The sequence below is a fragment of the Alexandromys fortis genome, unplaced genomic scaffold (assembly GCF_014885135.2).
Source record: "Alexandromys fortis isolate MF-2015 unplaced genomic scaffold, M_Fortis_MF-2015_v1.1 scaffold_1, whole genome shotgun sequence".
Lineage (NCBI taxonomy): Eukaryota > Metazoa > Chordata > Mammalia > Rodentia > Cricetidae > Alexandromys > Alexandromys fortis.
This window is the reverse complement of record NW_026067927.1, coordinates 40293021-40310462: the sequence shown is the minus strand read 5'-3', so window position 1 is coordinate 40310462 and position 17442 is coordinate 40293021. Positions and strand designations below refer to the sequence as shown.

The window sequence follows — 17442 nt, the reverse complement described above, 5'->3', positions numbered from 1 at the left end:
CCTTTCTGAAACCTTATGCCACCATACTGGGTTAGGACCCAAAGACTTGACAAGCTCTGGAGCAGAGCTCAGGCCTCCATTCTCAGACAGGATCATTCCACATCAGTCAGGAGCAGCTACACCCAGGCCAAGAATGGCAGCTGTTACCTTCCACTCTCTTCCAAGTCCGAGCAAACATCATGAAGCCTGGGAATTCAAGCAGCCCGTTTAAAGGATCAGTCACGGCATGAGGTCAGGAAAAGCATTACACTGCATGACTGAAATCTTCTCTGAAGCTGGGTTGACATTTCTGTCTGCTCTGAAGAGTGCTAGAGCCACTCAACCAGAGCCCTAGGCCAATGAATCTAAGTTCAGCATTCATTCCTGAAATGTCCACCTAATCCCATCTGGCCTCTAGACTCTGTTTCTTTAATCATGTGTTATCCCAAAGTCTGGGTAATCTCCCCCAAGCTCCATTTTTGGAACTTAAGATAGCTCGGCATTATAGAGACTGTCCAGGGAATGTCTGACTTTGGTATTTGAAGGGTCATTGCTTAGCCTGACTTCACCAGGCCACTTCATCAAACTACCCCCTCTATCTGTCCAGATAGTACATCCTCTTAGAAATAGCCATTCCACACCTGGAATCTCCTCTCCCCATCTCCCAGCATTCTCAGCGTTTCCTGTCCTGCCATCCCAGCTAAACTTGTGCAGGCTTCCTGTGGCCCTTCCGCACCTTCCAGGAAAGAGCACTCAGCTCTTACAACTCTTGAGGACACAACCTAGCATTTATTAATTCTCTTACAATATCTATTTAGCGCACCAGAGAAGTTACAAAAGGCCCTAGGGACAGAAGTTGTAACTACAATATTCATTTCTTCAGCATTGAGGAACAACCACTCACTCAGCCCTGTGCACTGAAGAAAAGGGGCACAAGGTAGACAAGGCCTGAGCCGTCAGAGGTTGACAGATCAATAGAGAAAGATGAGTGGGCACCACAGACTACTTCAGCCTTTGGACGTCAGAAATGCTGAAACACTCTCTGCATACAGATGATTATCAAATAACATTTAATATTGTGCACAGTCATCACAAGAGGCTATGAGAGGAAGAGAGGAGGGACACTGGTTTATCAGCATAGGGATCATACAGTATCCGTGCTGAGTCATAATGATGTGGAATTACACAGCAAGGAAAGGGCATTCTAAACAGAGGCAGCACGGAAAATGGCAGGGAGGCAGGACAGGACAGTTGGCTGGACAGATGGAAGAGGCTGCGTGTGGGTGGAGCTGTGCGCCCCACGTGTGTGTGCTGAAACCTTAGCACCCAGTACCGAGAAAGAAACTGTATTCGGAGACTAGAACCCTTCACGGTGGTCGGAGTGCAGCTATCAGTGTGAGTCCTGATTTGACTGAGGTCCTCTAAAGGGGAAGAGATTTGAACATTCAGAGAAAGGACAGGGACACATACATGCAGACAAAACATCACAAGAACATAGGCAAGCCAGGGAGAAGGGCTTCAGGAGAAACAAACCTGCCAATGCTGTAGCTTAGAATTCGGGGTACCACTGTAAAAAAANCAGACAAAAAAAAAAAAAAAAAAAAAAAAAAAAAAAAAAAAAAAAAAAAAAAAAAAAAAACTGTCTGCTGTGGAGGCTGCTGCTCCAGGCGTCTAAGCCTGGCCTGAGCTGACTCACACAGAATGGTCTGTGAGATACCTCGGGACAGCAAGTGAGGAGACTGGGAACAGAGATGGTGCTCTGTGGGCCTCACATGCGAAGAGCTTTTCCTGGTCGTGAGAGGACGCTTAGAGGATCTTAAGGGAGGAGAGGGAAGAGTCATGCAGCATTGTAAAGAGAGCACCCAGTGGCATTGGCACAGGGCAAACGTTTGCATAGCAAGGATAAGGCCTTTGAACCCAGGTGGAGGGTGAAGGCAGGGTAGAGATATAACAACAATTCACAGGCTGTGGGTTGGGTCACACAGATGAAAACATTCTAAGCACATACAGTGGACTCAAGGGAAAAAGAGAGTTTTCTGATGAAATACTTGTGAGGTAAAATGGGCAGGAGGTGATGTCAGTGATAGCTCAGTATTCACCTTGGAGCTAACAGACAGACAGACAGACTGGCAACGGAGCCATAGGAGCCTCCGTTTTGACAGGGTACTTCTGTAGCTTTCAAACATCTGTGCCCCACCAGTCCCTCAATCATTCCAAGACTCTATGGCAAAAACATGGCCACTCATTTGCTTGAGCCTATTCCTAGAAATATCTTGGAAAATCTCTCTGAAGAACACAAGTACCAGGATAGAACACTAGGTCCTCTACTCTGATGGAGACAATTCCAGGGGCGACTCTGACTGCCTCCAGGGCAACTCGTGTATGAGTTAGCCTGAGATCTCAGCACCTTGGTTTAGACTCCTCCTCTAATTTCTACTTTCTCTTCCATTTTTCCTTCCTGGGAAAACTTTCTAATAAGCCTGACATAAATCTAATATCCGAGTCTTCACGTGGAGAAAACTGGAATGACGCACACCTTTAATCCCAGAATTTGGGAAGCAGAGGCAGGCAGATCTCTATGAGTTCAAGGCCAGCCTGGTCTACAGAGTGAGTTCCAGGATGGCCAAAGCTACACTGAGAAATCCTGTTTTGAAAACAAACAAACAAACAAACAAACAGAAACCACTGGGAATAAAGTCCCCTGAAGAATATCAAATGTGGAACAGCAAACAACTTTGATCAGACTAAAAAGGACATAGGGGTGGGGACTGGGACAGGGATGGGGACTGGCAAAAGCAGGAAGAGGCAGTACTTCTGGTGTGAAAGTCAGGGAACAGAAGCTCCTAGAACTCACCCATGGTACCGGGGAAGCCAGCGGAGTACAGGAAGGTAAGAACTGAGACAGCTTCAGAGGCTGGTGTAGTTCAGGCACAGGGGTTAGGGACACATTTTCTCTATTCCTGTAAGGGCAGTGTGCAGACTTCCAGGAACTGGATGCTGGGGTGGGGGTGGCTGGTGATTAGATGAGGCGGCAGCACGCAAAGGTGAGTGCTACACTGGCAGAAAGGTGACAGAGTTACCAGTTAAAGCGGGGTCGGGGAGAGAAAGGAAGGTGCGCTGTGTGGGCAACCCAAGACAGAGGCAACAGAGCCAGGTGCTTGTGGGGGAGGCTCCAGTGGGCTCACATTGGGCAGGGGACCTCAAAAACAATAAACTTTTGCAGTTTGTCTGCCCAAACAAGCATAACAGAGATCAGCTCCTTTAATCACCTATAATCCCAGGACTTGGAGAACTTAAGTCCCAGGAAGAATGCAGCAGGTCTCAGGCAGCAGCTACACAGTGAGTCCCAGGCCAATTAGGGCAGGGCAGTTCATCAATGACAACTTTTATTTAAAATCATCCAGGACACACACCTCCAGGTCTGTCTTCGAGGGCATTTCCAGAGAGGCTTAATGAGAAGAGAAGACCCACCCTGAATGCAAGCACCCAGTGTCCCAATGGATAAAAAGGGGATGGTGAAAGTGAGCTGAGAGCCAGCATCCTCTCTTTCTGCTTCCGGTCAGCCTCACCACCATGGCTTTCATTGGAAACCCACACAAGCCCTTCCTTCCTTAAGTTCATTTTCTTGGGTATCTTGTCATAGCAATAAGAAAAGGAACCAATACACAGGGCTCTAACAGTGAGATCTCAAACAAAACAGTCTCAGCCAGGGTTTCTGTTCCTGAGATAAAACACCATACCAAAAGCAACCTGGGGAGGAAAGGCTTTATTTCGCCTCATAGTCTGTAGTCCATCATCCAAGGAAGTTGGGGAAGGAACTCCAGGCAAGAACCTGGGTGTAGAAGCCACAGGGGAGTGATGCTTACTGGGTTGCTTCTCATGGTTTGCTCGGCCTGCTTTCTTACACACAGTGGGCTGGGCCCTCCCATATCAATCACTAATTATGAAAATGCAGCCAGGGGCTGCGGAGCATGCTTTTAATGTCAGCACCAAAGAAGCAGAGGCAGACAGAGCCCTGTGAGGTCAAGGCCCAGCCTAGTCTACATATCAAGTTCTATGGCCATCAGGGCTACACACAGACCCTATCTCAAAAAAAACAGAAAAAAAGAAAATGTACTACAGGCTTGGTTATGGGCAGTCTTATGAAGGCATTTTGTTAACTTCCCTCTTTCCCAAATGTCTCTAGCTTGTGTTAAGTTGACATAAAAGTAGCCAGTATACAAACAAAGCAAAAATTAAATCCAGGTAAATTTACTAGGTACTGTGTCAAAAGGTAAGGCTAAGGCTACCTTTAGTCTCAGTAATTAATACCCTTCATGATAAGCAGTAAGACTACCCAGTTTACACTCCCCATACAAAGGGTTCAGCGTATGCCTCAGCGAAAGTGAAGGTGTCTGGATTGCTGTTCTCACCTGCAACCCCACTGTTACCCCTGCAGGAGCCTCCAGAGGTTGTACTGTCCTCTCCAACAAGATGAATGTGCCCAGTCCACATTCTAAAGTGATGACAACTTTCTTCCCCCATTCACGCATGGACCCTCCCTCCCTTCATCCCTGGGGGCCTTGGGGCCACAGCTCTTCTGTGGTTGGTCAAAAAGTATTCAACTTGTTCATGAAAGTAGACAGGCCAATGTGTGGGCTTGGGTGGCCTGGGCAGAGGTGGACCTGGAGCTACTGTACAGTCAAAGAAACAGAGAGCAGGCCCGTTCAGTTTTCCCAGAGCATCAGGAAGCAGGAGAGGGAGGGAGAATGAGGCTGGCCTGGAATCGATGACGGGAACAAAGAGAAGCTACTGCCGGGGAGGAAGAGTCTTCTAGCCCAAGCCACACTGCAGGAGTGGGGCATCAGAAGGGCTGTCCTGTCATAGACCAGGCAGGCCTCACACTCCCAGAGATCAGTCTGCCTCTGCCTATTGAGTGCACGGATTAAAGGCGTCACCACCACCCGATTTAAAATATAATCTTAAAGCAAATTTTACCCATCTTCTTTTTTCCATGTCAGTAAATTGAGGTTTCCTGAACCCTTCTTAGGGAGAACTCCAAGAGTAAGTTGAGCCCGATAATGTAATTCCTCCTCCTCACTGCACGGGCGGCTGATGACCCCTCTCTGTCTATCTGACCTGGTTCCCTCACTGCACAGCAGCTGATGACTGCTCTCTGTATCTGCAGTGGGTCCCTCACTGCACAGCAGCTGACGACTGCTCTCTGTGTCTATCTGCCCTGGGTCCCTCACTGCACTGTTTTCAGTCAGCCTAAATTCTGGCCGAGACAGTTTCTGAATGTTAAGACAGAGTAAACAAAAGCCACAATAAGCCCTTCTAGCTCAGACATTCAAAATACTCCCCAAGTCCTCTCACTACAGAAAAAAAACTTCACTCCGGCAACTGGGCCGTCCACAGCTCCACAGAGGACAGGGGTGAGAAGTGGCTTCCAAGGATGTAGGGCAACTCACTTAACAGCTGGAGACATAATTTTGTCAAGGTGATGTTGATGTCCTTCCACGCACCAAAGGACCACCCCGTGCAGAACCAGAGCCACCAAGAGACTTAAACGTGGACAATAGAGAGGCTCTTTTCGTTTGAGAAACAGTCTGGTGGTGAAGGATTTACAGTTTAGACAGCTTGCCTTGAGCATGTGGCAAGATCCCCACATGGTCTCCGCAGTGACGCTTTATGAGCGAGCAAGCATGACCAGGTCTGCTTGGGCATCGCTCTTCACACCCGTCCACCACACAAAAACAAGCATGGAGCCCAAGGCCACTGCCATCTTTCACACAGCTCAACCTAAAGGTCATGCTTCCCTGTGGCGCCCAAGGCTAGCTGAAGAATGCTCTTCCCTACAAGCTCCACTGCCCACCTGTCTACTCAACATCTCAAAGTCAGCACATGCAAAGCCAGAGTCTTTATTTAACACCTGTTCTTCCATCTACCCAAAGCTCCAGTCACTCTGGGTCCTCTCTCTGCTCTTGGCCTTCAATGAGAATCTCCTGTTGTGCCTTGAAGACACACATCCAGGAGACCACAGCTCTACCAGGAGCCTCCCTCTGCACATCTATGCTCTGTGTTCTTTGCCTGCAGCCCATTCTACACAGGAAACACCAGCAAGCTCAGGATGCTTGCGTGCCGAGACTAGCTAGCTTCTGGAGAACGCGATGCAAAGTCTCTCCTGACTCACAGCTCTGTCATTTCTGCTCCCAAGGCCCTTCCCAGCCTCAAAGCCTTTGTGCTCCTCTCTCTGCCAAGCTGAGCACACGCCCAGATCCGTCTCGATGCCCTCGGGTTAGTTCCGTGGCATTACAGCTTACCATCTCCAGCAGGCCTGGACACATGACGCTGTCCCTGCTAAGTGGAAGCTCTTTGAGAGCAGGCACCAAGTCCACACTGCAGGAGCAGCCAGGCTGGCTGAGGGAACAGATACTGGCACAGTGGCCTTCGGCTGAACGGCAGGGCTCTGGCTCCTGGCTGGCTATGTTTTACCACGGCTCTGGTTGTCTCTCCTAAACAAGGGATGGGCCATCCCGGGAGGCCACAGCTAGTGTGCAGGTGCCTGGCGTGGTAAGGGCAGCACTGCACCAAAGCACCCGCAAGCCTTGCTTGGTCTGTTTTTGCTCTGGGTTTTGCCTCCCAGTGTGGTTCAGGTTCAAGGCATGGGAGATAGGATGGAGAGGGGGTTTATTTAGAAAGAGGGGGGTTATTTAGAAGCAATCAACAGCAGAAGTGCCCAAGGCAGGCCTCTGCCTAGAAGGACAGCCCCCAGGGGTGCCATGTACAATGGATTGAGAAAGGGGTAATTCCTAGATGGGCCACCCTTCCCACTGACTAGAGATTCCTAATACTTAATTCTGCTCAACAGGGGCTGGATGGAAGCGTCTGTTGTCATAGCAACCTTGGTGCTCCTGGGGCTTGGGCAAGAGGCTTCAGATAAAGGTTTATGGTAAAGGAGCAAGGATGGAACTGGAGAGACGCAGGCTGTAATCCTACAAGTGCCATGTGCACTCTGAAAACAACACCCAGGAGCAGAGAGCCCAGAGCAGTGGTGGGCGGCTTCCTGCTGGGCAACAACTCAACAAAAGGCCCCATTGACACGCACATCTGTTACTACTAAACGCAAAGCAATCAATATTTTCTTACAGATTCTCCCCTCTTCGGCTTTAAAGGGTTACTGCCTGCCAAACTGCCAAACCGTAAGCGTCTTCACGTCCACGATCACCACATAAAGTGACTATTAGAATTTCAAACCAAGAATTTAGTCCCTTATGCTATTACTATTTTTTTTCTTGAATTGAGACACCAGAAAAACGTCAAAAGGCAAATCAAAACCCAAACCCTGGAAGACTTAAAAGATGGCAATCATGTCCCTGAGAAGGTGAGGAACCCAAGCCATGTTGCATTTTAAAGGCAACAGTAGATTTAGTCAGCAGTAAGGATGTGCCCACAGGAGGGTGGAAGGGAGGAGGAGGCGGGAAACACTGGGGTCTTACCTCAACATCTGCATTTCCTCTGGGGAGTTCCGCAGCTCATCCTGTAGGCGATGCCAGCGCAGGCAAGCCCTCAGCTCTTGCTGCTCCAGGGCCTCGTGTGGGGGCAGCTACACAGGACACAGACACACAAAAACACATGCAAAGCGGAGTCATTGTATTGATCAGGCTCTCCTCAGCGAGGACACAGGGCATGCCTTCCTTCCTAGGTTCTCAGGCAGAAGAGGGCTGGAAGGGCTGGCTGAGGCTGAGCTCTTGGGCCTGCAAAGCCCTTCTGCTGCTGGGTACAGCAGCCCTGTCTGTGACCGTTCCAGTCGAGAACACACACCTGCACAGGGGGCTTCCCCACAGGCCATTTCTCCTTTGATTCCATCCAGCCGTCTTCCCCTGCCTGGTGTTTCTGCATGGGGAGGGAAAAGGCCCCTCCACTTACCTCTTCTTTTTTCAACCCTCAATTTTGTTAAGGACTGTTTATAGTAGGGCCTGCTAATGTAATCCAGATGACTCTGTTTGCACAGATCCAGAAAAAAGTCTACTGTCTGGACTCAATTTGGAGGCAGGGGAGGCCATCATACTGCCCCACAGAGGCAGGACTGGCTGCTGTCACATGGATGTGGTCACAAGGCCACATGGCTGGGATTTCCATAAAAGAGGCAGGCGGTGGAGTACCCTGCAGGGAGGAAAACATACGGGCTCTGCAGACATTTAGAAGTTACTGGTCTCTAACAATGCATTCACCGAGTCTCTGTATCTGTGTAGGCCCTGGGTTGTCATGGAAGACTGAACTCCCATGAGGAGAGGTCTGTGAGGGCACCACACAGACTTGGGGCCATGTGAAGCTCAAGAAGGACCATGGGGTTCATCAGGGGAGGTGGTGAAGCCTGAGCTTGCAGGGGCAGAGACTTCAGGAAGCGAGACAGCACTACAGGTTTGGAAAGAGTGTGCTGTTCTTAGAAAACAGTAAGGGGTATGAGCTGGCTGGGAGCAGACAGCCGAGGCAGGAAGGCAGGTGGTAGAGGGGCCAGGGATCAACAGAATGCTCCAAGGACTTAATGAGGATGCATTTGGAGACAAGACCTTCCAGAAGGTGATCATGGTTAAATGAGGCTTTTGGAGGGGACCCTGACCCTCCAGGGCTCTGGTCTTCTAAGACGATGGCACTCAAGCTCCGTCCCTCTCTCAAGTATGGAAGGATGACCTTGTGGCCTAGAGTGAGGGAACACTCTTCAGGCAGCCAGGAGACTCTCTGGCCCCCAGATCCTGTCAGCTTCTTGAGCTGTTATTTAAACCACCACTTCTGGAGCTGGACTACGGCTGCCCAAGCAGAGAAGCAGAGGTGTGGAAGTGGTCTGGACTCATCTGGTCCATGAAGGCTGTATGCTATCCGGCCTGGCAGCTTCCTCCCCGCTCTGTGAGTCCACACACCTCTCCCTGCTGTGCTCTTGGGCTCAGTGCTGCAGCGCTGTCTCCACCGGGTCACTGCCCCACTGCATTCTCTCTGCTGTAGCTTCTGCAGCCCAGAGGGCAGGACCACTCTTGGCCCTCATGACCCAGTTTCTCCAGAAACCTTCCCAAACTCTATGGGGTCTCTAAAAAAGCTGAGAGGCTTTGGCATTCTTCTATGTTGAAGTTCCTGCTTGTAGTGGGGAAGATGATGTGAGGTGACCCCTATGGAAGGTTGAGGAGAAGGGGACAGAAGGATCGAGAGAGCCCAACATGGTTTTCTTAAAGCTACAGCAGCAGGCACTTCCTCCATAAGGCTTTCTGGCCTCACCCACTCTGGATGTGCATAGGACTACAGTACCCACTTGCCCTCTGCTTTAGCCTTTCTCTCCTTCCACTGAGTGCTTCTCTTACCCTCCACCTTCTGGCCCCACAGGATGAACGCAGAAAGGACATGGAAGGTACACAGGCAGTGGAGAGATGCAGCCCAGCCTGCTTCTCTCATTTGGTAGAGACATGCTCACACAGAGCTGGGCTCTGAATACAGGCAGGACACGAGGTAAAAGAAGAGTTTGCTCTTTCAAAATGAAGTGAGAGACACTACAGGATGGTTGAAATGAACTCGGGAGTTGCCAGTCTGCGCGTCCTAAGAGGGGAACAAGCCAGGAAAGAGATGAAGACAGGGCATACTAATATTCACCCCTGCAAAATGCCAACGGGTGCAGGGTGGAATAAGCAAGCATACTGTTCACACCGCTTCCATGTGTCTAAGATGTGTTAAGATCACTTACACATCATACCATCCACTTTGTGAACTTGAGTCTTCTAGGCCCATTCCCCAAGAGGCGAGCTAAGGTCTAAGGAAGGAAGCTCTAGAACTTGCTTGTGCTCAGAAAGCTAGTGAGCAAGAACAGGGCTCACCACCTGGACTCAGAACCTAGTTTCTTCTCCAATCAACTGGGTAGCTTCTCTGAAGCAGGACGAGTGAGACACAGCCCCTCTGTGTGGTGACTTTGCTTCTGTAGTGAGAATGAGAAAAACACACAGCAGAAAGCAACAGGATTTCAGAGTCCAGGAAAGCTGAGCTGGGGGGTTTGAGGTGTGACTCAGTTTGGGTTTCAGAGATAGGAACTCAAGCTGACCACTGAAACACAAAGAATTCACCAGGCAGAATGTTTCTGAACAAAGTCAAACAGTATGAAGAAACTTGGGAGTTTTAGAAAATGCCATGAAAGCAAAGGTGGGTACCATGTAGAAAAGAGTGACTCCGAGGTTAGGGAGTAGAGAGAAAGTAGGAAACAGCTCACAAGTCTCATGCTCAGGAGACCCGGTGGTCAAGGCTCGGGTGGAGGCAGTGAGATGTTGCTTGATCAGCACTTTTCATCTCGAGGTCGAACCCAGGCGTGTAGGCTAAGCAGAGGCATGACTACCGAGTACATTCTCAGCTCGTGATAAGCAGAGGCATGGCCAATGGGCTACATTCTCAGCCTCTGATTGTTTGCTTTATGACAGGGTGTCCCTCAAGCTGCGGCCAGTCTGCAGCTCGCTGCATTGCCCAGGGTGGCCTGAGAGCTCTTGCTCCAGCCCCCACATGCTGGGAACACAAGTATGGGCCACCACGCCTGGTTTACAACATCTTTTCTGAACTAGTGAGTTCCTAACTAGAAAGACTGAGTTTCTAAAACGCTTGTCCCAGCCACGATGAACCTCCTTTTAAACATGACAACTGACTGTAGCAGAGTAGTGGATGCCAGTGGGTCACGTTACCTAATCCACAGCACTATATGCCTTGTCCTTCATCCAGAGAACTCCACTCTTTTTTAGGGAAGGAGGCTGAGGCTGAGTCTTGTTATCTAGAACTGACTGCACTGACCTCCAACTCCTGCCCATCTTTCTCCCTCAGCCTCACAAGTGCTGGGATTCCAGGTGTGAGTCACAGTGCTGATTAATATTTAAGTCTGGTTATTTAAAAAGCCCGCAGCAAGGGATGAGAACTCACACAAATTCAAGTTGAGTCTGGTCTACACAGTAAGCTCCAGGCCAACTAGAGCTACAGAAAGACCCTGTCTCAAGACAAACAAAACATCTGCAGCTAAAGTTCCCATGACCATAACACAATGCAGGAATCTGAGCTTCATCCCTCTTCTCAGATGTGTCCTGAACGGGGCTTCTCTAACCCCCTGGCCAAATAGTCCCCATCACGCTGTATGTGGCTCTCGGTGTACTTGTCACATTGCTTTTGTTCATCTGCTCCCTCCGTGTCTAGGCTGCGTGGCTGAGAAAGCAGTTTTTTCACAGTCATTATCCAGCAAACATGGTGCCTAACGCACACAGATGTGACCGTGGAATGAGTGGGTGACAGAAGGCAGAACTTGGTTCAGGGTAGGGAAATCCTCTGGACCCACCTGCTGTGCTTCAGCCCAAAACACATCTTCCAGGTGAGTGGCGAACCCTTCACTGAGCCACTCCTCTGTCCAGTCTCGGGCCCCGATGGCTAGGCCAAACCAGGCATGCGCAATTTCATGGCAGAGACGGGTCCCACAGAGATGGCTCATACCTGTTAAGGTGCTCTGAGAGAGGAAGATGATGTGTGGGCTGCAGATAATGGGAGAGAAAAAACGTGGAATCCTGTTAGCACCTGTCCTCGTGGCTGCTCAGCGGGGCAGCTTTCGTAGCCCACAGAGTCTGTTATTACGGCGTGCGTGCCAGATCATGATGGACAGATGCAGCCGCGGTGCTTTTCGACCTAAATCGAGTGGCGGTTTATGTTACTGGCAGCTGTTCAAGCTGCTGAGTTTCTGCCAGCAGTTGTCTTCGTCATCAGGCTGCTATTACCTGTAATAAGTAACCTGCACTAAGTTTTATACTGAGAAAATCACAAGGCGATGGAAACATTTGCTCTGAAATCTGGACTGTAAAAGAACAGGTGTGAGAATGTGAAGTCTGTGCTGTCAGGAGCGTGATCAAAGAAGACTGCTCAGCCAAAAACCCCGCAGCTCACAGGCACATCAGGAAGTCATGTGGAAGGCCGGGAGAAGCCAGAAAGAATAGAACCCCAAATCTTCCATTTCACACTGGAGATGACTGTGTTAAGAACCAAACAGGTGCCCTGGGTGGGGAGACTCCTGAGTAGAAAGAGCCTATGTCTACAAAACAAAGACTCTCCATGTGAGCCACAGGCCCTTACAGACTCAGGTGACAAGAGACTCCTGAAAGGGGAGGAGGGGCACTAACCCTCCCGGGGTGCACATGGCCCCAGGGCCGGCACCAGATGGGGAGTCATCTAATCTCATTTTCCATAGCTTCTTCTGCAACTCCAAATACCACGATTAAAACTGCATGGATGGAAAGGGAGGAAGTGGGTTTCATGAAGGAGGGAGAAACAGAATCCTTGCTTTGCTTCCACCTTCTGCACTTAGAACGAACTCATTTATGTTCTTCCCGATGAAGAATTTGTTCTTTAAAAACAAATCCATGAATTAAAACAAGTGAGTTGTGAGAACTTTCACAGTGAGGAACTATACACACCAGTTCCTTCCTTCAAACGCCATTTGTTTGCCATCATGTCAGCCCTGCACAAGCCAAGACGGTGGCGTGCAGATTCTGGTCCACCCCCGCAGCCACCATTAGAGAAAAACCCCACCTATACTTCCCTTGCACAATATCACCCATTCAGCATGGAGAACTAAATTGCAATCGCGGGAGTCAGGACTGCCAAAATAGACAGCTTTCATGTGAAGTAATAACAGGGTAGGCACGCAAATGAAAAAGCATCTGCCAGGCTTTCCGGAAAGCCCACAGAAACCCCACATATTAAAAGCAGAGTTGAGGCACTGAGGACAAAGGGGTGCGGTGCAACAGGCACCAAGAGTCGAGCAGATTAGCAGCTCAGACAAAAATGTAAGAAGGAAGGCAGGGAGGGGACCTCCAGGCACAGCAGCCAGCCTCCACTTTACCTTACCAAGAAAGAAAAATGGCACAACCTGGCATTCTCAAATGAATGACCCCTAACTCTGCCAAGTGTGATGCTACAGGAAAAGCCACAGAAATGCAAGAGTAAATAACATTCCAGACATACTGCTGGCAGCAGTGCGGCCTTTAGCTAAAACAGAACAGAGCAACTCCAGACTGTGTGAGCAGCTCAAAGATGAGCCTGCCTGGAAAGCATCCAGTAGCCAGAGTGACAGCCATGGCCATGCGGGCAGACACTAGGCAGCTGACCCTGGCTCAAACCAGAAATGCTCCAAGGGGGATGAGTGAACCAGAAGGAGGGCTGCCCTGTCGGGGTGCAGGGCTTTGTGCCTCTACAGACCTAGTCAAGGTGCATTTGAATGGCTAGTCCGGAAGAAGAAGAGCTTGACCAGTGAGTGACCTATGGCGAGGGAGCCTCATCCTCCAACCTTCAGTTTTTCCCTTTGAACAATCATCTCCACCAGACTTCCCTCCCCACCCTTCTGAAATTGGGGAGCATCTCCAAGGCCTGTGTACCTCTGAGATGGCTTGAGGGTAGATCTAGAGGAATCCAAAATAAGTTCCCGTTTCCTATCCCCCAACTCCTTCTTCCCAGCCAACAGTAAACAATTTCCTATTATTCTCAGGAAGAAGGAAGTGTAACATCCTCTGACAGACTGGAGGAGTCAGAAGGAAGGGTGTCTAAGTGCTAAAATGCCTGTTATCACCAGAGGCCTCTCCCTGGAAAAAATGTCCACATGGGTTCCTGGTTCTCAAATTTCCAGGGGCTACCTGTGCCCTGCTCAAGTTTCACCCATGAGGCCAGTGGTTCTCAGCCTTCCTAATGCTGTGGCCCTTAAAAACAGTTCCTCATTTTGTGGTGACCCCAACCATAAAATTATTTTTGTTGCTGCTTCATAACTAATCTGCCACTGTTATGAATCGTGATATAAATATCTATGTTTTCTGATGGTCTTAGATGACCCCTGTGAAAAGGTCACCTAACAGGCACCTGACCCACAGGTTGAGAAGTGCCGTAATAGGCTCTCTTCCTAAGTAGGAAGAGAGTCTTTTTCTTAACACTAAATTAAAAACACAGGGTCGGGTTGGAGAACTTTTCTCGAGGGTGTTAAAACAAACTTGGACATACAGGATGGCCAGAACATTCCTTCCGTGAAAAGCTCCTCCCTTCTTCCAAGATGGTAAATGTCAGAATTTCTCAGGGTAAGTAGACATTTTAGACATCTGCTTTCCGCAGTAGGTAGTAAAGGGAACAACACACCTCAGCTCACTTTGGGGATTAGCAGGCTTGTCAGCATGGACAGCACCCCACAACAGAGGAGCTTTCGGAATGTCTAGGCACCCAAGTCTGCAATGCCCACTCCCACATGCACAGCAGAGCCCTGAATTCTTAGCTTCTCAGCTGGCTCAGGCTTTACAAAGCCCCTGGAAAATAGGGCTGCTTTCTTAGGCCCTGGAAGAGAGGTTAACAGTCTCTACAAATGCTGATTTACCATCAGGATACAGGGAGGACAATCGCTAACATCTTCACATTAAAAACAAAGTTGTTTTTTTCTTTTTGTTTTAAACCATAAGTCACTGAATTTATTGTTTTCTCCCTCTTGAATTGTCTGCCACACTCTCTTGGCTGCACATGGGACAGGTGGGGGTGGGGAAGAGGTGGGCAGGCAGGCCTGGGATGCTCAAAGCCTCAGCAGATCTGTGTCTGTCAGCCTTCCCAGGAGACCACCAGCATGGTAGAGGTCACTCCTCCACAAAGTCCAAGTGCTCTAGATGCTGATGCTTGTGCCACACACTAAACCTACCCAGCCAGATTAGAATGTTGTGTCCATGGGGCTGAAGAGACGCTCAGCAGTTAAGAGCACTGGCTGCAGAAACCCAGGTTCAGTTCCCAGCAACCACACGGCAATTCACACCTGTCTGGAACTTCAATTCCAGGGCTTCTGACAACCTCACACAGACAAACATGCAGGCAAAATACCAATAAATGTAAAAATTAAAATTAAAAAAAGAATGTTGTGTCTATTAATTTAAACTCTGCTTCTAGCAGAGAAGGAAGGAGAGTCTTTGAGAATCCCAGGAGCTGCTCCCTTCCTGCAGGAGGAATTCAATTTGGAGAGGAAATGGAGGATTTCATCAGATCTTAAGTAGGAGCTGGTGTTTGATTTATTTCTGCTTTTTTCCAGGGAGGCCTGACCAGCAGGCCCATCTTGCTGCTTAGGGAGAGGAGAAAGCACTTAGCAGCTCAGGCCAGAAGCGGCAAGCCTCAGTAGCAGGTCTAGCAGGCTGAGTGAGCAGATCCTGAGTCCTCAGAGGGGTGGGAGGTGAGAGGAGGGAGGGAGAAATGGCCAAATGCACTTCTGCAGAGTCATGTAGACATATTTACCAAGCTGGAACTTCTTGTAGACTTTAACATTTTTCTAAATTTCAACAACAAATGAAACCCACCATCCATATGTCTGAGAGAAAGAACCCAGAAGAAGGAAAGAAGCTCTCCTCTTGCCAGGGTCCACTTGGATAGTTCCAAAGATCTTAGAGTCAATTGCAAAAAAAGCAGTCTCCCCTTGTGTGGTTTAATAGCGTGCTGACATGGTTTGGACAACTGAAATATACAGGCATAGGGGCTGGAGGTGATCCCAAGAGGAGTCAGCCCCAGCCTCTCAGGCTCACACCTGCTTCCTTTCCGCCACAAGCTGCCAAGCAATGCCAGCTGACTCCAGCCAGTGCATTGACCACGGGCTCCTTCCCCTGGAGTCAAACCCTTCAGTTCCTCTTTGCTGGCTGTGGGCTAATGCAAGGCCACAACTGATGGCCTAGAAGAGCTGGCAGAAGTTTCTCCCCTCTACCTCTGCGACTAGTCAACAGCGAATGGCCACATTCCATCTTCTTGAGGCTCCCGGGAGCAGATCAGTTCTTAGACTGAGAGACATAGCTCGGATCAGCTAGGGGAAAGCTGCTACATCTAACCAGTGTTTCAGGAGACCTAAGTTGGTGCCTCAAACCCCCAGCTTGCATGTGTGTGTGTTTGCAGGCCATGGTGCATGTGTGAAGGTCAGAGGACAATTAACCAGCTTACAATGTCAAGTCCTCTCCTTCCACCACGTGGGGATAGGAGATTAAATTCAGGTTGGTAGGTCTGGCAGCAAGTGCTTTCACCTGCACCAGTAAATTTTCTTTTAATAAGTAACAATATCTAATCATTCATTTATCTAGATGAGTGTTGGCTCAAACTGCCAATGTGACGAAGTTGGGGTAATTAAGGCCCACCCCAGGACTGCAAGCTTTATATTTTATCAACATTGTGTGTGTGTGTGCGCACACGCATGCAAGTGTGTGCATGTATGTCAGAGATAAACACTGGGTGTTTCTTAGGAGCCTGAGGCTCATTAAACTCATTCTCCAGGCTCCAGGGACCCACGAGTCTGCCTCCCTAGCACTGAGATTACCCACATGGCTCCCCTGCTGGGCTTTCATGTGGTGATCAAACCAAGCAGCTGTCTCCTCAACCCAGCACCCTTTCCTGCTCTCCTTTCTGAGGAAGCACACCGCTGGCATGTCCGCTTCACAGAGCGCTGCCTCGCTTGCTCTGGCCCCACCTTAGGAAAGATGTGCACTCTACAGATGAAGGAAAGGCACACAGAGCTCCTCCACCCAGACTCCTTGGGCTGAGCCAGGGCTGCTTTTCTTTGCAGCTCAAGCCCCTGGCGTGATGACCTCAGATTTCTCAGGGTTCTGTCAGCAGAGTCATGAAAATGAAGCCACCATCCTCGTCTTAGGATCTCTGCTCCCTGTGGCTACATCACAGCCAGAACTGGCCTGATAAAATAAGCCTTCAGATCAGCAATATTTTAGCCTCTTCCCAGTAAGAAAAAAAGAAAGAGCGCAGAGTGGAGGGAGAGACACTTCTCCACAACTGACGCCCTGTGTTTCCCTTAAGGGGCTCCTTAGAGAAACAGGTGAGGTCAGTCTCTGGTATGTGACTCCAAAGGCCCCAGAAGGGTCACACACCTATTTTGGGGGTGGGGTGGGGTGGAGCAATCATAAACTAAACATGCTAGAGAAGCCAATATAGCAAAATGAGGGTACTGGGTAAACGGAGGACCAGGAATGGGGAAATTGAGGAGCAAGAAACAAATTGGGGGCAGTAAGAGGGGATGAGGAAGCAGATAATGCGAATAAGAAATTAAACAGGACAAAACAGGATGTGGAGGAGGAGATGAACGTGGCAGGCGGCAGGAGCAGACAGCAAGGGCCAGTTTACTAAGATGGAGAAGGGGAAAGCAGAGGAGAGGAGGCTGCCCCTGAAACACAACAAGCCAGGCAGGTGTGGTGGCTGTGATGATGGTGGTCCGTGTATCCTACTTAGCATCTCTGCTGCTGAGATAACACACTGGTCAAAGCTGAGGAAGGTTTATTTCAGCTTATCCTTCTACGTCACAGTCTATCATGAAGACGCCCAGACAGGAACCTGGAGGTGGGGCCTGAAGCAGAGACCACAGAAGAGCGTTGCTTACACCGGCTCACCTTGCCTTTCCTACACAGCCCAGGGATGTCCCTGCTCAGGGTGGACTGG

At 49.5% G+C, this 17442-nt stretch overlaps 1 protein-coding gene across 23 annotated transcripts in view; it reads right to left on the bottom strand.

Moving 5' to 3' along the window:
* Window positions 1-17442, bottom strand: part of Aopep (aminopeptidase O (putative)) — a 257197-nt gene that overhangs the window by 115064 nt on the left and 124691 nt on the right. For 21 of the 23 annotated variants that reach the window (XR_007591934.1, XR_007591941.1, XR_007591935.1 and 18 more), the window contains exons 6-7: window positions 11303-11492; window positions 7458-7564 (exon numbers count right to left, since the gene is read on the bottom strand). The exons of the other annotated variants lie outside the window; for them this stretch is intronic. Coding sequence is in view for 7 of the 21 variants with exons in the window: in XM_050143423.1 (XP_049999380.1) it covers window positions 7458-7564; window positions 11303-11492 (297 nt within the window). In the remaining 14 variants the exon portion in view is untranslated. The remainder of the gene's footprint in view (window positions 1-7457; window positions 7565-11302; window positions 11493-17442) is intronic. 23 annotated transcript variants of the gene reach the window in all.